Source organism: Rhincodon typus, chromosome 9 (assembly GCF_021869965.1).
Source record: "Rhincodon typus isolate 14 chromosome 9, sRhiTyp1.1, whole genome shotgun sequence".
Taxonomy (NCBI): Eukaryota; Metazoa; Chordata; class Chondrichthyes; order Orectolobiformes; family Rhincodontidae; genus Rhincodon; species Rhincodon typus.
This window is the reverse complement of record NC_063340.1, coordinates 78,946,662-78,967,165: the sequence shown is the minus strand read 5'-3', so window position 1 is coordinate 78,967,165 and position 20,504 is coordinate 78,946,662. Positions and strand designations below refer to the sequence as shown.

General features: G+C 38.0%; 1 protein-coding gene across 1 annotated transcript in view; it reads right to left on the bottom strand.

Moving 5' to 3' along the window:
- Window positions 1–20,504, bottom strand: part of sdccag8 (SHH signaling and ciliogenesis regulator sdccag8) — a 202,856-nt gene that overhangs the window by 137,954 nt on the left and 44,398 nt on the right. Inside the window, exon 7 of the mRNA XM_020537248.2 lies at window positions 15,019–15,153. Within this exon, the coding sequence (XP_020392837.2) occupies window positions 15,019–15,153 (135 nt within the window). The remainder of the gene's footprint in view (window positions 1–15,018; window positions 15,154–20,504) is intronic.

The window sequence follows — 20,504 nt, the reverse complement described above, 5'->3', positions numbered from 1 at the left end:
CATTCAGCCATTCACTAACATTTACATTGGTACTTTAAACTTACTTTATTACGGAGTGCCCAATATGTTTTAACCCTGCATATAATTTATTTGAAGGGCGCTAGGTTCTGCATTTCTTGAAAGGCTGAACTGGTGAGAACTGTGGAGCAGCATTAGGGTGGGGCAAGGGTTGAACAAAGTGACAGTCAGATGATGACTGTTGCTCAACTGAAGGTCAAGACAACTATTTCAGGTTTTTGACTTTTCTCAGAACCCCAAAAAGGTTGCAAGTTTTTTTTTAAAAAGTGCTGTTGTCCCTGGAGTAGAGTAAAAGAAATGTCTATAAAATGTTAACAGATCCAGATGTTGCAGTTTTACGCAGGCCATGTGCTGGCAAAGCAATTTTAATAATGCGCGGCTACAGTAATTTGTGACAATACCCTTAGTTTTCTCACTGTATGGATTAACATTGGACTGATGTCTTCCATGTTTTCGTCTGTCTGGGGCAAGTAAATAGATGTTAATTTTTACCCCAATTTGTGCAATTCACCAACTTTTGTAGGACGCAGGATACATCTGGTATGGAGTTAGGAATTAATGATGTTTGCTATATTTAGCGTCTTGCAAAACAAATATCCAGATGATTCATGTTGTGTTTTCTATCTTTTCACCCAGTGTCCATAGTTCATGACAGATATTAGTACTATTGTTTAATGTAATCTCAATGAATGCTTGGCTGAATTCCATCTCCACTAATGGATTCAGCTCACAGTCATTGGTATGGCTGTCAAGGAGACAGAGAGCTTGGTTTATTGACAGATTTATAAGCAGTTAAGAGGATTATGGCTTTTTAAACTGATTCTTGAAGAGTTTTTATTTCGATAAATTTGCAAGCTTTGTAATATGGCTCACATCAGCTCAGACACGTCAGACAAATTCAAAATATGTTGACAACATTACATCATAATAAAATACTGTATGATTAAAATCATATATGGTTATAACATATTATCTGTTGATAGGACTTTGCTTAGAAATAAGTGACCATTAAATTGAACAGCATTATGAAAGTACAACAATGAATAACATGGAAGTTCAGATTTGACAATGCATTCAATTCTCCTTTGGTCCTGCTGCCAATTAGTTTAAATCTATGGCTTTTCCTTTATTGCTTTTATGAATGCTTGGAATGCCTAGCATGACACATTTGAAATTAGGTTACGTAGAAAGAAAAAGCAAAAATTGTAAATGTTGGAAAATTCATTTGTCGTAAAATATATACAAAAACACAAGTCAAGATCAATGCAAAAACAGGCTGTTTCAGGCCAAATTTGCCCTTCTCACAAGTTGATCACCCTTTTCACTGTAGTGTTTCAAGTACAGGTTTCGAAATAAAACTATAAATTATTCCCTTTTGAAAAGAAAGAATATTTTGCTTATAATGCTTTACTTCTCACTTGCAATTCTCAAACACTACAAGAGATTGTAAAATTAAATGACTTCCTTCAAATGTATTAGTAACGCTTTTTTTCGGAATACACTTCTCTAAATTATACAGCAATATATTCATAAATTCACAGAATCACACAGCCCTCAAGGTTCCGATTTGTACCATTCTGCTTTCCCAACTTTTAGAAAGAGGTAACCAATTAGCAATTTTCCCTCTAGGCTCCAATATTTCACGCATGGCGATTGGTATCGGCATGCTGATTGCTGTATTCCAGAAGTCACTGCCATGCATGGGCCTCAGAGGTCTGCACAGCCAGTAAGAAAAGTACAGGAAATGCTGCCAGTTAGTTCCCTCATCTGCCATTTCCTTAGTGCTCTGCAAAATTTCCCTCTTCAAGTGTTTATCAAACACATTTTTGAAAATTAATGTTGAACCTTTTTCAACCACACATTCAGGGTGTGCATTCTACAACAAAGCGAAACACTGCGCAAAAAAGATTCTTCTCCTTTCATCTCTGGGTCTTTTTCCTAATTATTGTCAATCTACGTCCTTTGATCTTTCTGACGGCGGAGTTCAAACCGCTCATTTGATCAACTTGATCAAACCATTCAAACCTTTTACAATTAAATTTCCCCTTTCCCTTCTCTGTTTTAGAATGCCCACTCTGGTTTCTATGATCTCTCCACATACTGAAGTTCTACATCCCTTTAATCATTATAGTAAGTCACTGCAACCTGTCTAAAGGCCTTCACACCATTCCTACAATTTGGTGTTTAGAATTAGACACAACACGACAGCAAGAGTCCACTACATATTTTATAAAGGTTCATGTCATCCATCCATCCAATATACATAAAGGTTCAGCCCCATAGTTCTCTGTGGCAAGGAGTTCCAAAGATTCACAACCTTCTCAGAGAAGACATTGTTCCTCATCTCAGTCTTAAGCTTGCACCCTCTTATTCTGAGACTATGCTCTCTGGTCCTAGACTTTCACTGAGGGGAAACATCCTGTCAGCATTTACATGGTCAAGCCTTTTATGAATCCTATACTTCTCAATGAGAACACCTCTCATCGTTCTAAACTCCAGTGAGCAGAGTCCCAATCTGTTTAGCCTTTGCTCATAAAATAATCCCTGCATACCAGGGATCATCCTAGTGAACATTCTCTGAACTGTCCCGAATGAAATGATATCTTTCCTTCAATAAGAGGACAACACTGCTTTCAGTTCTCCAGGTGTGGTCTCGCCAGTACCTTATGCAGATACAGTAAGACATCCCTATTCCTACAATCCAACCCCCGAGAAATAAAGGCCAACATTCTATTAGCCCTCCTGATTACCTGCTGCACCTGTGCTAGCTTTCTATATTTCCCACATAAATACCCATGAGTCCCTTTGTGTTGTAGCTTTGTGCAGATTTTCCCATTTAACTAATACTGTTCTTTCATTCTGCCTTCCAAAATGAACTTCAAATTTTCCCACATTATACTCCATTTGCCAACTTTTTGCTCAATTATCTAAACTATTGATATCTCTCTGTAAACCATTTGTAACCCTGTTGTAACTTGCCTTTCCACCTATTTTTGTGTCATCTGAAAATTTAGCTACAGTACATTTGCTTCCTTCCTCCAAGGCATTTATAAACAGTTGCTGTCCCAACATTAATCCCAGTGGAACCCAATTGATTACAGATTGCTAACTTGAAAGACTCCTTATCCCAACTCACCATTTCATGCCCATTAGCCAATTCACTATCCATGCCAATACACTACCTCTGACACCATGGGCTCTTATGAGTAGCCTTTTGTGAGGTACTTTGTCGAATGCCTTCATCAATATAACACATCTACTGGTTCTCCTCTAACTATGCTGTTTCAGATATCCTTGAAAAACTGTAGTAAATCAGTCAGGCATGATTTCCATTTCAAGAAGCCATGCTGACTCTGCTTGGTTAGATGATGATTTGCCAATTACTTCCGTAATAAGTGATTCCAACATTTTTCCAACATAGATGGGCTAATAGCCTATACTTACCTGCATCTTGCCTCCCTCCCTTTTTGATTAAAGGTGTCACAACCCTCCAGTACTTCTCTGGAACACAAGGAGTGTAGTAAAATTACAACCAATGCATCCAATATCTCTCTAGCTACTTCTTTTAGCATCCTAGGATGCAACGCATCAGGATCAGGAATACATAGACTGGGAGAAGCCACTTGCAAATAAGTCTACATTTGGAAAGTGGGAAAGTGGAAATCTTTCAAAAGTAGTACAGTGAGTGTTCAGAGACAGCATGGTCCACTTAGAGTGAAAGGCAAGGGCAAGAAGAATAGGGTACCCTGGATGTCAAGGGATATCGTAAGTTTAATAAAGAAACAGAAAGAAACATACGTCAGGTGCAACATTTTAAAAAAAGGAAAGGACGTTCAAAAGTTTAGAGAGTGTAGGGGGTTGTTTAAAAAGGAAATCAAGAGAGGCAATGAATTATCTTTGTAGGATGTGATCAACAAAAACCTAGTCATATTATTGCTGGACTGTTAATCCAGAGATCCAGATAACGAACTGGGGACCTGGGTTCAAATCCTGCCATGGCAGATGATGGATTTGAATTCAATAAAATATATGGAATTTAGAATCTAATGATGACCATGAATCCATTGTCAATTGTTGGAAAAGCCCATCTGGTTCACTAATGTCCTTTAGGGAAGGAAACTGCCATCCTTACCTGCCTGGCCTACATGTGACTCCAGATCCACAGCAATGTGGTTGACTTTGAACTGCCCTCTGGGCAAATAAGGATGGGCAATAAATGCTACATAGCAGTGACACCCTCATCCCATTAATGAATAAAAAAATGAAGAGTTAGAGGACTACCAGGGTAAGAGTGGGACCTATTACAGATCAAAGGGGCAGCCTGTGCATGGAGCCAGTGGACACAAGTGAGGTCTTAAGTTTTCACAGAGGGGAAATAAATTGTGGTCTGAAGATTTTGGTTGAGATGGTGAAGTTCTAGAACACATTAAAATTAGTAAGGAAGAGGTATTAGATGTTTCAGCGAGTGTACAGGTGCAGAAGTCCTCAACCTGCTTTGGAAGGTAAGGGAGGAGATATTTAATACTTTGCTGGCCACAGGTGAACAGCCAGATGACTGGAGGATAACTAATGTGATTCCTTTGTTCAAGGAAGACAGCAAGGATAGGCCAGGTAATTACAGACAGCAGAGGTAGGAAAATTATTGGAAAAAAATTCTGAGGAACATCACTAATCAAACTTGGAAAGGTAGGTATTGATCAAGGATAGTCAGCATGGATTTGTTAGAGGGAGATCCTTACTGACTAATTAACTGAAAAGGTGACTAAATATACTAATGAGGATAATGCGGTTGATGTGGTTTACTGGACTTCAGTAAGGCCTTTGACAAGGTCCCACATGGAAGCTTGGTCCAATAGCTAACAGTCCACAGGACACAAGGCAAGTTGGCAAACTGGATCCAAAATTAGCTTACAAATAGAAGGCAAAGTGTGATGGCAGAGGGTTGTTTTTACAATTGGAAGCCTGTGACAAGCAGTGTACTACAGGGCTCGGTGCTGGGACCCTTGCTGTTTGTTATGTACATTAATGATTTTGGATGTGAATGTAGGAGCTTTAATAAGTAAGTGTGCAGATGACATGAAAATTAGTGGTGTTGATGATATTGGGGAGGATGGTCTTAGGCTGCAATCTGATATTGATTAGCTGGTAAATTGGGCAAAACAACGGCAGATAAAATTTAGTCCCAAAAAGTGCAAGGTGGTGCATTTTAGGAGGTGTAATAAGGGAAGGATATACACAATGAATGGTAGATCCCTAGGGACTACGGAGGAACTGAGTATTGAGGGAGGATCTGATTAAGGTATATAAAAGTATGAGAGGCATGAACATAATAGATCGTGAGAATATCTTCTCCATGGCAGATATTTCTAAGACCACAGGCCAAAAGTTTAAGGTGAGAAGTAAGTGGTTTAGAGGAGATCACAGAAAATACTTTTTCATCCAAAGGGTGATAAAAGTTTGGAACTTGGTGCCTGACAGAGTAAATGTAGGTAACATTTAAAAAGCAAATGAATGAGTACTTAAAATGCCAGGGCATAGTAGGCTATGGACCAAGTGCAGTTAAATGGAATTAGTATAGTTCGGTGTTGTTTTGGTTGGCATGTATATACACCAGCAACCATGCTGAAAAGTGACGTGATATATTCAGCAATTAATTTTGTTTCTTTGTGGTTTTCCCATCACAGGCAATAAACACAGGCCTGTATTTATTGGTTGTTCCTAATTGCCCTTGAGGTGGTGGAATACAAGAAGGAAACTTACTAAAATACCATGACTACGCCCAGCTCCTGCAGAGCTTATTGATCCCTAAAGGCCTCTACAGTGTCGGTAGACATCACAAAAAATTGTATTTGCTTAATGTAGTTATTTTAATTCACTTGTTCTGATTATATGGGACTTAAGCCTGAACCTTCTGGTTCAGAGGCAAGGACAGTAGCACTGTTGAAGGTAAGCACTTGCCCAGAAGAACAGGGGATTTGTCTATGTGATAGCAAGAACTGCAGATGCTGGAGTCAGAGATAACAAATTGTGGAGGGGAAGGTACACAGCAGGCCAGGCAGCATCAGAGGAACAGGAAAGCTGACGTTTCGGGTCGGGACCCTTCTTCAGAAATTTCAGGATTTGTCTATGTAGTGCCCGATAATGACAATTATAAGTGATTGACAGCTATTTAGTCAATTTAATATATTATAGTGAGGAAGTGTCAACTCTGATTCCTCTCCACGAATGCTGATAGACCTGCTGAGCTTTTCAAGCAATTTCTGTTTTTGTTTCTGATTTCCAGCATTCACAGTTTTTTCAGTTTTTAATATATTCCAATGGCTGGTTTCTCACTAACCAGAAACGGAGGCAGACTATTTGAAAAAAAACTCTTACAAAAATAAAAACTTTTACGGGTTGTTAAAAATAATTATATTAATGATTAGGAACATAGTGGACCATTTAGCCCTTCGAGCCTGCTCAACCATTCAGTAAGACCTTGGTTGATCCAGTTGTAGTCTCAGCTCCAATTTCCTGTATGCACTCAACAACCCTGGACATCCTTGTCTGTCAAAAACATATTTCAGCCACAAATAAATTCAATGACATAGAAATAGTAGGAGTAGGCCATTCTGCATATTCAGCCAGAGACACTAATCCTCTATCTCAACACCATCCTCCCATTCTCTTCTCATACACCTTGACATCTTTTGTCTCTGGAAATCTATTTGTTTCTTAAATATATTCAGTGACTTTGACTCCACAGCCTTTTATGTTAGAGAAATCCGCAGATTCACCACCAGCTGAGTTAAGAAATTTCTTCTCATCTTAATCTACAATGACCTACTGTGTATCCTGATGCTGTGAGCACTCGTTCCAGATACCCCTACTCTCCAGTCGGGGGAAATAATATTTTTTCATCTGGTCTGTTCAGTTCTGTTAGAATTTTATACATATTGGTGAGATCTCCATTCATTCTTCTAAACTCCAGTGAATGTAGACCCAGTTAATCCAATCTTGCTTCGTATGATAAAACTGCCATCCCAGAAATCAGTCTTATGAATTTTTGTCGCATTCTGTCAATAGCAAGTACATCTTTTCTTCGGCAATGAGACCAAACTGCACGCAATAATCTAGACTTCTGTACTCAAGCTCTCTTACAATGAAGCCAACATTCCATTTGCCTTCCTATCTGCTTACTTTCCATGTCTGACGTGCAATTTACCCAGGTCTACTTGTTAACTTTTCCCAATCTGTCATCATTTAGGTAATACTCTGACATTCTGTTTTTCCGATCAAAGTGGACAACATCACATATATCCATGATATACTGCATCTGCCATGCATTTTCGCACTCGCTCAGGTTGTTTAAATTCCCTGGAGTCTTCCCACATCTTCCTCACTACACTCACTCCCACCTGGTTTTGTGTCATCAACAAACTTGGAAATACTGCATTCAATTTCATCATCCAAATGGTTGATGGCTTGTAAATTGCTGGGGCCCAAACACTGATCCCCAGCAGTACCCCACTTGTCACCGCTTTCCACTCTGAAAATAACCTACTTATTCCTGTCAACTATCTAATTCTCAATCCATTCTAATATAAACCTATATGCCTTCCTAATCTGTACCTGCATAACAACTTTCTGTGATTCGTGTACCAGGACACCCATATCCTCTGTATCACGGAGTCCTGCAATCTCTCTTCACTTGAAAATACACTGCTTTTCTATTCTTTTTGCCAAAATGGCACATTCACATTTATCCACATTATGTTTCATCAGACAAGTTTTTGCCCGCTTAACCTGTTGATGTACCTCTGTAGATTCTCTGCCTCCTCTTAACAACTTATTTTCCTACTAAGCTTGGCACTCTTGGTAAATTTAGCTACTACATATTTGGTACATTTATTCAAACCTTGATACTGATTGTAAATAGTTGAGGACCGACACTGACCTCCAATGGCACTCCACTAGTTATAGCTTGCTGATCTGAAAATGACCCATTTAACCCCACTCACTGCTTCCTGTTAGCTAACCAATCGTTTGTGTACGCTAATATGTCACTTTCTACATCATGTGCTTTTATCTTATGTAGCACTTTATCGAATGCCTGCATGTAAACATAAGTTATACAAATAGAATGTACATTGTTTGCATATCACAATATTAATCATTGGACTTCAGAATATTTACAATAATTGAAACTTAAATTTAATTGTAAAATTTATGGTTTCTCCTATTCCTGTCTACAGTAGTGTGTTGTATAATTGACTTGTTGATGAACTGATAAATTATGACTTTATAGTCTAGTCTTAACCTTTCCAACCAATCAGTACACGGAAGAATGCTGCTAATTAAGGTTGATGGGCAGTAGAGGAAGGTTATTATTATTGTTAATAACATCTAAAGTATTGTTGGTGAGGAGGTTTGGAAAACTGTCAGATGGAAAACTGTTTTCACCTCCATGTGTGATATGAAACTTGCAATAGAGGCAGTTCAATTCATGGACCCTTGTAAAATTCCACAGGACCCTACTTTGTGAACCACTGATGTAGCAGGTCATTAAACATTAAAGCCATTGACAGCTAACTTTATAATGTCAATACATAACTATTGCACCTGCCTGCACTATTGTTTCGCTGGCAAATGAGGCAGCCAATTTGTGCACCAGAAAATCCTGCAAACAGAAATTAGATAAATAGCCAGTGAATCTGTGTTTGGCAGGATTAAGCATTTGGCAGCATGGATCAATATACAGAAGAACCATGCTCTTTAAAGAAATTTTGTGCTTCTTTTACGTCCATTTAAATAGACAGACCAGGCCTTATACAATAATGACAACATACTACTTGTTGCAGGTGCAGTCTAAAATAACAGTACAAATGCAGCATATTCTCAGTGCCAGCCTAGATGTTGTACTCAAGTTTTGGAATTTGATTTAAACTGATGATCCAAGTCAAGAATGTTATCACGCAGCTAAAGTCAAATACATAATTATATGGAGTTAGAAATAATATCGTAGGTCCAAACCAATACAATGGAGAATGGAAGTGTGCACATTACTCAAGAATGAACAAAAAAAGTCCTTGTTGACAACATCTGGCCTTTATTACACTTTAAATGTGATGAATTCAGATGCATTATGTATTGTGATCAACAGCAATAATGAACACGGAGTCATGATTACTCTGCCCACTCTCATGGCTGTGTGCTGGAGGATGAAGGCAGGTTGCGCTTACAAACGAACACTTATGTGAATCGAAGAAGTGCTACTCATCAGCCTTTAATAGACACATCAGACCTTTTTTTCATCCAAGAAGTGGTGACAAGGCAGTCAATTTCTTTGTATTAATCACTTGAATTTTGAGACATGGCTCAACTGCCAAGAGGGTTTTAAAAGGGCAGGTTGCAACATGGGCTTTGTACCATTGGCAGTTGTGTTATAGCCAATACAAAAAAAAAGTTTTGAGGAAGCCACATCTCGGAGATCTGCCTTCTCAATGCTATATTCACTGGTAGCTTTATGATTTTATTTTGGCATAGGAGCAAAGATCTTAGGACATCTTCCTGGCAACATAATGCACTTCAGTCATCTTTAATCCTTTCTTGAAAACCATATCCTCTTGCAATAGTCATGCTCATTCTTACTGGATTAACTACACAAAGTGAAATTCCCTTAATAGTTCTGAAGATTAAAGAACAAAAAGAACTCAAAGAGCAAAACCTTTCCCAGCTGTAATGAGGGGAGTATATTAGACGACCCATTTGAATCAGTTTCAGCAGGTTCAGTAGTTGAATTGCCAATAGTCTTATACAATGTGCTGTCCACAGTTCTGCCCTGTGCATAAATCTACTCTTTCTTCCAGATAGTTACACTCACAGTAAAGGGGTTGCATGATTCATCAATGAAGGAATCTATCAATGAAGCTGATGAATGTAAATGGAACCAACTATGTCTACAAAAATGAACAGGCTGCACAGTAGGCACACAGATATGCACAGTTTCCAAATGTAAAGAGTTCTTAGAAAAAAAACAGAATCCTAAAGACAACTTAGAAGTTACAGGAAATGCAATTCAACTTACATTGGAAACGGGGACAAAATAATCTGTGAAATGTGAAGGCATGCTCAAAGACTCCAAGCCAGTTAGAAATGCAAACCTGTGTTCCAGCTGTCCCTAGTAAATTGTGGAGGCAGTTCAAACCCTTCTACTCCTTTCTGGATCCAGATTGCCAGATTATGGGGTCAGCAGTGAAGTGATGGCACTGACTAATAACCTCAAAGAAAGCTGCCCTTAAAAACCTAATGATCACCATGGCACAAGTTTCCCATTTCTCTGCAATAATTTGATTTTGGCAGCAAATATAGGTTAAATCTGATGTTCAGCAATGGAAGATTAGGCATAATAAATGACAAAACTGAAAATTTAATGTTTTTTTTAGTCCCACAAAATGGCAAAATTAGAATGAATTTCATCCCTTGCCCTTGTTTTATGTACTTTCATATATGCACTATAGTTGCAGCATCTTTTACTGTGTTGATTATTTGACCGTAACTTGACAGATTTTTTTTGGTCATCCTATCTATAGATCAAAGTTTATCATTAGGTATTGTCACTAGAAATTTATTTCCATAATTACTACATCATTTGAAACTTTATAGGCTATTTCTATCTCCCTCCAGAAATTACCACAATAATGGTGATCCAAGAATTAACACCATGTATCTAAAGAACATAATTATTTCTTTTTCTCTTTTTCACATTGGATTTGTAGTACCCGAAAGAAATGTGCAATGAAATGCAATCCAAACCAATCTCCAATTTCATCCCTCTGTTAATAAAAAATGAACCATTAATGGCTTTATATGCACATTCTTTGGACAAAAACAAATGTCACAAAACACATGTAAAAAGGTAAAATAACATGCCTTACTACAGTCAAAATAAAATGTTAAAGGATAAATCAATAATATCTCCTAAGTAAACATAGACATCAGTCCACACATGATATTCAAAATTTAAATCAAATTAGATATCTTCTTTTATGTTACCTACTAATCAAGTTTTATTCGGGGGGGGAGGGGTGGGGATGCTGGTGGCAAACACTGTAGCCTTCAGCACCTTCTTACACCCCAATCCCTTCCCTGATTGTTCCAAGGCTGAAGTAAATGGAAACACACCCACCTAACAGATTGTCCTGGTTTCCCATCAGGAAAACAGTCACTTTTCTCACCGGGCTGGAAGGCAGGTAATCAGGCTGGTGGCAACTTGAGACCCTGAAGTGGCTATTATTAGGCCTAACTTGCTGGCTAGTTGAGATGGTAAACCTCTTCATTCAGCACTGAACTACGGAGGTGGTGAGGAGGCAACTATCTCTCCAGGCTTAAGTGCCCAATTATTTGCTCTTCTCGATGTCATCCACACAAACTCAGGGAGGGAAGAATTGTGCACAACATGTATATCAAAAATCCACAGCTAAAATACATTACAAAAGGAACCAGTGGCTCATGTAGAACAAATGTGAACAACACAAACAATTACAATAATCCTGTGCATTACTTAGTGGATTCCAGTTAATTATTGTAATTTCATACTTAGATAAGCACTGTTGTATCAGCCCTACATTCTCTACCACTGCCACCATCATGAACAACTATAGCTTTGAAAATATTTGCTGAATTTTAATGCCTGAATAAAGGGAATTGTTGGATAAAAAAAAACTGCACTGTAGTATTTCCATTACCATGCCAGAAGATTAAAGTGCATGTGAATAATCATGGAATACTGGATTTAATCATTAGATAATTGGTCTTTGAACATTTAAATAAATACAAATGTATTGGTCAGATTACATTTTTTGGGCCAGGATGCAATATGCAAAAAAGCACAGGTCAAGTATTAGACATGCGAGCTAACAGCATTCATTTTCTGAAGTGCTGTAAAGTACCTTAAGCAGCCTCTGTAGCCTGTAATGTATTGCCCTCTAGTGGTTGCTCATGGATCAAACACCCAAATTGTATTATAAGTTTCAGGGCAAATATTTTTCATAATAAAGAGACTCTTTAATATTTTTGTTGTACATTCCCATTTATTTGCCAGGCAATATAACAAAATTAATAATAAGCATGAAGGCTTTCATTACTACTGAAAAATGTACGTCACAGCAAATGAAGACTCAAGGTCCATCAATTACTGGCGGCAAAACAATATGGTTAGTGTTAACTAAAATATTAATATCAGTCCATGTAAAGACAGTGGGAGTTGGGGTTTCTACACAGCTAAGTACAGCAATAATTCCTTATTTCTGATGCAGTATTTCTATCTACCTTGCCATTCAGTTTATTGGAAAAAATTGTAAGAATTATCTAAGATATTTATAACTACAAAATCTTTGGTTATTTTTGAATTTTTAAATATAAATAATGTGCATCACATCTTTACATTCAATTTCTTGTTTCCAACACAGTTAACTCTAAAAAGTGGTCAAATTGTCAGTGAAAAGAGCTCTAACCAATTCCAACTATAACCTGGAGATGTCACAACTGTAGGATAAACGATGCATTATTATTCATCCTTCAGGCTTCACAGCATGCTCAGCCACCTCAAGGATGTGGTTACTCAGACAAACAAAGAAGCATCAGTCATGAGTGTGGCCCAGAATACACCAAAGACAAAAGGCAAAACATAGATATCATCAGCAAACACAAAAGAAATCATCTTTGCCCATCATTTCTCAAATGGAAATTGTCAGCTCAAGAGATAAAATGTGAAGTGCATAATTATGATGTGCTAACTACAAAGCAGGGACAATGAAAATCAAAGGGAGGAGGGGAAAAGTTGTTTGGAGAAGGAATATTTCAGAAGTGATGCAGAATATGTAAATCAACACTAATTTTTAAAGTTTAGTGACAGTTTTAACACACTAATATGCTCTATTGTTTGATGCTTGAAGAAGTGTGGTCAGAAGCAATCCAAAATGCTTCAGATGGCCAGTTTTATTTCCAGGCATTAAGTGAAAATGGGGCTTTCTGTCTAATTAACAGCATCAGCTCAGTTTTTTGTAAACGGGCAGTAAATTGAAATCGAGGGATAATAAATTGAAGTTGAGTCTTTTGAAAGTCATGAGCTGACATATTAACTTGTTTCTCTTTCTCCATAGATGCTGTCAGACCAAGTGAGCATTTTCTTGATCTATTAATTATGGAGGATCCGATATCTATGGTACAACCATTAAAGCTTTGAAGTTTATATGGAGTCATAGTTTACTTGTTTATTTCCAAAGGAACCCGGCGTGTTTCTCTTCACTAGTAATTCCACCATCATTATTTGCTTTACCCTTCCACCCAGTTGTAGCTAACTATGTCGAGTGGGAGCCTTTGCTATTTCTATCAGTTTCAAGCCCAAAACAGTGCCAACCAGCTTTAGGCCAGCAAACAGACAAAAGTATTAAAAATGCCCTTGTTTCTCCTAGATTTGAGAAAAAAAAGACATGTTTCTGGTTATTAACCAGCAATTCCAGCTTAGGTGAAGATTGGCTATATATGGTTTAATAAGAAATGTGACAGCATAAGTTAAAATGTTGAATATTTAATTGAAAACAAAGAGAATTAATCAATGTTGCTTGAATTGGAACCAATGAAGCCCAAAGACCAACACTGGTTTCAATTTCGCTCTCATCATTTCTCAAATTCTTTATGTCAGGGGCACAAAAAGGTAGTAAAATGAACAGACAAATGGTAGATGCAATTTAATGAGAAATTAAGTGCAACATAATAAAATTTGGGAGAATAAACTAAAAATAATAGTATTAGGAGGGCTCCAGTGGTATAGTGGTAGTGTCCCTACCTAAGTATCAGAAAAATGGGTTCATGATCCACCTGCCACGGAGGTTTGTCTGAACAGGTTGATTGAAAAATATATTTTGTGGTGGAGTGGTAATCTCCTTACCTCTAAGCCAGGAGGCCTGGGTTCAAGTCCCACCTGCTCTAGAGGTGTGTAATAACATACCTTGGTAGATACCCATGCAGACACAGGGGTATTATGCAAACTCCACACAGACAGTCACTCAAGACTGGAATCGAACCCCAGTCCCTGACACTGTGAGGCAGCAGTGCTGACCACTGAACAACTGTGCCACCCCAGTTCCTTTGTTTTTTTTCTTCTTTAATGATTCATTGGATGAGGGCATTGCTGACTAGGCCAGCACTTATTGCCCATCCCTAATTTCCCACAGGGTAGTTATGAGTCAACCACATTGCTGTGGATCTGGAGTCACATGTAGGCCAGACCAGGTAAGGATGGCAGTTTCCTTCCCTCTAGGGCATTAGTGAACCAGACAGGTTTTTCCAACAACTGACAATGGACAATGGATTCCTGGTCACCATTACACTCCTAATTCCAGATTTTTTAAATTGATTTCAAATTCCACCATCTGCTGTGGTGGATTTCGAACCCGAGTCCCCAGAATATTATCTGGGTCTCTGGATTAACAGTCCAGCGATAATACCAAGCCAGCACCTCCTCGTGTATTCTTGTATTCTTATCTTTAGTTTTCTATAATTAAATCTTTATTTTTACTCACATCATGGCATACATTTCCTTATAACAGATGGATTAAGAAACTCCAATAGTAGCATGATCCAAAATCCACCATATGACCCTATGAGATACGATACTGAGGTGTCCGCCATCTGATTTCAATGGGAGGGCAAAGGGGAGCACATAAACCAACATTAACGCAATCCTGTACTTGAAAGAGATTATTTGAAAGTAGGTTTCTTAATGTGAATGCATATCAAGTAAAATATTGGATTTGGTACTTTCCTGATGATAAGTAGCAGCTAATACAACTTGCTCATTTACGTTCTACGCGTTTGATGGCCATTTTTCCTTGGGGACTACAGGAATGACCCCACAATTTCCACAGCATCAATGTATGTATGGGACAGGCACATTATTCACAGTTGAACATCATAAGATTATTTTGCACCGAATGTGGATCATTGTTGACTCCGTACCTTATTGATCTCCATCTCATGATTTATTAGCTTGTTCTGAGCTTCTTCCAGTTGATTACATGCTGAATCCCTTTCTCTCACCAGCCTCTGTAACTGACCTTCAAGACAAGTAACATTTTCTGACAAACAGGTCACCTGTAAATAAACAGAATATCATGAGTTTTAAACAGAAATGGAAATTTGCAAATACTCGACAGTCTAACAAGAGTTATGAGAGTTATAAGAGTTAAGAGAAAGAAAATCCTTTCATCAGACGTCAAACAACATGAAAGTCAGAACTGTAATTAACAATAGAATGCTAATTGTACTTTCCAATAAATATGAGAAGTAGACAGCAATACAATCCAAGAAGAACTGAACTTCTGTGTATAGCACCATTAATGTTATAAAACATTTCAAGATATTTCAGTGGACCTTTAAGGAATAACTTGGGACTGAACCACATGAATATTGGGTGACAAAAAGCTTGAACAAAGATGTAGGTTTTAAGGAATATCTTAAGTTAGGAATGAAAATTATAATGATGAGAGTGATTTTATTGTCACATGTACTTGGGAAAATACGGTGAAAAGTGTTTTGTCACCACAATCTGGAACCATTTTGGAGTACAAAATGAATGAAAAGAAATTACTTAGATTGAGCTTCATCTTCTGTTCAAACTGTTAGAAAAATGAACCAAAACATAGAATGTAAAGGCAGAAAAATAAAGAAATAGTGTTCCACTTTACAATCCTTCTTGTCAAGCACGGCTCTGGGTTTTCTTAAGGTCTCCGGGATCTCTGTAAGGTGTTCTGGTCTCTGGGCCGAAATGAGTCCCCATTCCAGGTCCAGCCAATGCCCCAAAATGAGGGGTTAAGAGATCAGGGATTGTGTGGCAGAGCTTAGGCCAGGGGTTCCTGCAATTGCGCCCCTTCTGCAAGACATTGGGGTTGAGAGTTCCAAAGCAGCAATGGTGGCCATAGAACTCAGATTGTGTTTTCGCACCTTCAAAGCAACTTTAAATGTTTGTGTTATTTTTCTGTTGATGGATCATGATTAATTATCTGTTCTCCAAGGCCCGATTATTGCTACAAACAATGCCTGTAAAGAGGCGTTTCATTGCTTTTTTCACGACAAATCCAATAGTTTAAATTGCTCCCCAACCACCCTAGTCAGTCACCTTGTTCTAGGTAACAACTGTCTTCCTGCTGCACCACATAACAACTGTCCCCCTTACAATTTTCACTGAGGTCACAGGAAGTTCAAGGCATTAAAATGCAGTCACACTGGGAAACTGTTCAGAGAGCATTGCCCTAAAGCCTTGGTAGCTGAATACGCGGTCATGGCAATGGTGGAATGATTAAAATGGGGATGCTTAATCAGTGCCTTGAAGAGTTGTAAGACTGATTGGTTTATTTATTGTCATGTGTACCGAAATGCAGTGAAAAGCTTTGTTTATGAGCAGTACAGGCTGATCATAGTAAGCAAAGGATGTATAGATCAAAAAGATTTAGACGCAGGCATACAGGTTGCACTGCACAGGGCGTGCGCTAGGCGAGATCAGCATTATTTGTGGCTAGACAGTCCATTCATCAGTTTGTTAATGGCAGGGAAGAAGCTGTTCCTGAACCTGCTGGTTCAGGCTCTTGTATCTTCTGCCTGACAGAAGAGGTTGTAGGAGATCGTTACCAGAGCGTGATGGGTCTTTGATGATGTTGGTGGCCTTTCTGCGACAGCGAGCCATGTAAATGGAGTCCATGGATGGAAGGTTGGCTTCCGTGATCGTCTGGGCTGTGCACACCACCTTCTGTAGTTACTTACGGTCCTGGGCAGAGCAGTTGTAATACCAGGCCATTATGCACCCAGACAGTATGCTTTCAATGGTGCATCTGTAGAAGTTGGTGAGGACCTATAGAAATGCCAAATTTCCTCAGCTACTTGAGGAAGAAGAGGCATTGTCGTGCCTTGTTGACTTTCTGGATTGGAGGAGGTTAGAGTTAGGGAGAGGCAAGGTCAACATTATTTGAAAACAAAGTTAAGAATTTTAAAATCAAGATTGCCAACGTGGGTCAATGAGAATAGGTATGAAGGTGAATGTTTTTACGTGAGTTATATTGGAAGGGTCAAGTCTAGATGTAACAAAGGGAAGGATGAAAGTTCAGTAGATTAGTTGAGGCATAGGCAGAGTCAGCTGATGTTCAAGTGGCTGAAATACGCCATTTTAGAGATGGAGTATATATTTGCTCACTTCAAGGTCAAATATAACACCAAGATTGTGAACTGTCTGATTTTGCATTAGGTAATTGTCAGAAGAGACATCGAGTTGGTATCAAGGGAATGGAATTTGTAGCTGCAACCAGAACAATGACTTTGGTCTTCCCAATATGTTATTGGGGAAATATAGAGGTTTTTCAGGACAAAAACGTTGAACAAGCAGTTTTTTTCGAACTCATAATCACATTGCATGCATATTATAATCATGTTATATATTTGTTGCTACAATAGTAAGATAAGAAGCAGTGTTTGTGTTTTTTTAATAAAACTCTCAAATCTTGACTCAAAGTAAATTCACATCAGTTATGACGCATAAGCTGCTGAATGAAGATTAGCATTGTCAATTTTTTCTGAGCTTTGCTTTAGCTATCAAGGAATTTTTAAGAGTTATAATTATTTCACTAAAAACTATTCTCAGTAGCTAGCGGTGCTAGTGATTCAAGACTGACGTAGACTAGACTGAAGAACCAAATTGCATTAAAATCTATCGAGTCACTCTTCAATGCAAGCTATTTCTGTAACTACGTCCTTATAAATGTTTAGAGGGACAATGAATGCCCAAAACGTCAATTTTCTATGCCCCTCAAAACGTTACAAAAATTTCTTCTTGCTTTTCAGGAAGAAATAACCATAATTATTTAATACCTGCCTTTAATTTCTTTTTCTTTAAACATTTGTTGGATGCCATCTAAAGGCCAAATAATCTAGTCTGTATAGCTCAAAAATTACTATATGGGATTATTTGAGAGTACAAGTAAATTTTATGAAGCATGACCTCCTACTTCTTAAAAAAAAACTAAGAGGTTGTCAATCTTTTGATGAAAAATTACATTTCTTTCCTTCTTTTAGGGATATTCACCTCAGCTTCAATTATAAATATAAATAGAACAATTATAAACCCTTCATGAATATCATTGACTGAAATAAAAATAAACATCCAATCTTCAATTTTATTAGAAGCAATGTCGAGCTTGAAGCACAATCAAATCCATAACATGAAATGTTATAACAGTCGAAAAACACTCAGCCTAAAAGTTGTCTACCTGGGGAGCCCTGACTACTTCTCTTCCTCTAGTAAATACTACAGTGACATAATTACTCTACAGACATGATCTACCATTACACATTCCCTGGGTAAAAAAGAAGAATCAAACTACGGGGAGATTCCTGCTGTGAACTCTCCAGCAACTTGCTCATACATCAATAGCAATCAGAAGCTGGCAAGCAGCCCTGTAGACAATTAGAGCTAGATTTATGGCATTATAAATAGAATACGGAGAAGGAAAATCAGAACTCTTGATTGAATTGACTAGATTGCACTGTAGAGTTGGCAAACAAAATCTTTTTTAAGTGATTACTTGTGGGATAAGAGCAGTAATGATACCCCCAATGATTCAGTGATCACGTTGGATCATCAGTCAAGGAAGGAAGATTTGGCAAAGTGGAATAGGTGCACAGGGACAATATCTTGAATACTATAGATGGTGTGGACGGTTCAAAAGTTGGACAATTTGGAAGTTATGGAAGGTGGTGATCAGAAGGCCAGCAGGAAGTGCATTGGAGAAGTCTATTTTAGAATAACAATGCATAAATTATGCTTTAAATGTTTAATCCAAAGGGTAGATCAAATGGCTTTGGTACTCAAGGATAAAAGCTTGTGAATTACATGTTGCTCTCTTTGGTGAAACACATCATGAAGAACATTCAAGGAAGAGGACTAAAGGCTTGGTTATTTTGAGTGAGACATTAACCTATTTATTTTATTATCCACATTTCATCTCAAAGCAATGCGATTGGCCTAACAGTCTTAAGAGTAAAAAATTTCAATTGTTGATTTATTTGAGGACCTGTTTAACTTTACATTTGTCTTGTAGCTGATCAATGAAAACTATAAGATTATCTAGACCACTAAAATGATAAATGTCTTATTTCTCCAGCAGATAGCTACAAAAAACATTTATAACTCATTTCAGAGGATCAATTGGAAGGCAACATAAAAATTGGAAGTTAGTCAACAAAAAGTTTGGAATAAATCTTTGTAAGCTACATAAATAATTTAACATTATATGTGTAACATGCAAAGTAGATGCACACTTATTTCATGCATCACTATAACTCTCTTGTATGAAATTATTATTTTGCTTCAAAACTTTTATTAAGTTATTCAGTACACAATAATAGTTACATTAAGGATTTTTAAACTCATTTGAGATTTCAATGATTATTAAAACCCACACAAATTTACCTTCAGTACATTCAAGCCAACAATGCAATTTATTTAGAAGTGAGGGAGGGCAAGTAGTATCATAATACAGCTATGAATTTTCAAAGCCACAAAAGGTAAATTGTTTGGTAAAGGTAAATGTAAATAGCTTGTATTCCTTTGTTAAAAATTTCTTTCAAAGAAATTGTCTCAATATAAATTTACAATCAATCAAAGCATAGAACATGGCCCACAAGCTTTTAAACGCATCAGTTCTCACCGTGCTAATATTACATGGAGGCAGTGACTCAGGCCAGCGGCTATAAAGTCAGCGCAAGTCCTACACTATCAAATCTGGAAGGCTTTACCATATTTCATTGTTGTCAGCTAGTTATTGTTTAAGGTCACAAGCTTCCATCTGCATGAAACATGTCTCCAAGTAGCAAATACGGGGGCTGGAGTCAATCCACCAGCAGGAGCTTTTGCTGGTAGGTGGAACTTGAACTAAGTGGGGCAGCCATGCCGGGGTCACCCAAGGAGGCCCTGGCCTGGGAGATGGGACAGGTATATCAGCAACTGAGTTGCTTCTCTGCATCTGTCTGTATCTGTGTACTCTTTGCACTGGGAGTGAGGAGTCTCTCCATGGGAGATAGGGTGCCGAGTAAGAAGCAGTGCACCTATGAACTCAGACAGGCCTCCAGAAGATAAAGGCATCCACTGCCACTCATGAAATACCTGCGGTGATGAGAAGTAGCCTTTAAGTTGCCATTAATTGGAACGCACAGGCATATTTCTTTTTGGTAAATAACCCTGAATTTATTTTGACATATTGGAATTACTTCACCTCAGGACAAAAATACAGCTAACCCCATTGGTATGACTAGTGACAGTGACAGCAAGTCTCTTAGTCCACTCTATCTTGAATGATTATTTTTTCTTCCAGGCTGAGGCATTTTGCTATAGTAAGTGATTTTCACTTCATATTTAGCGTCTTCCTTCAGGTAATGAAAACGTGTACAAACCAAAGGAG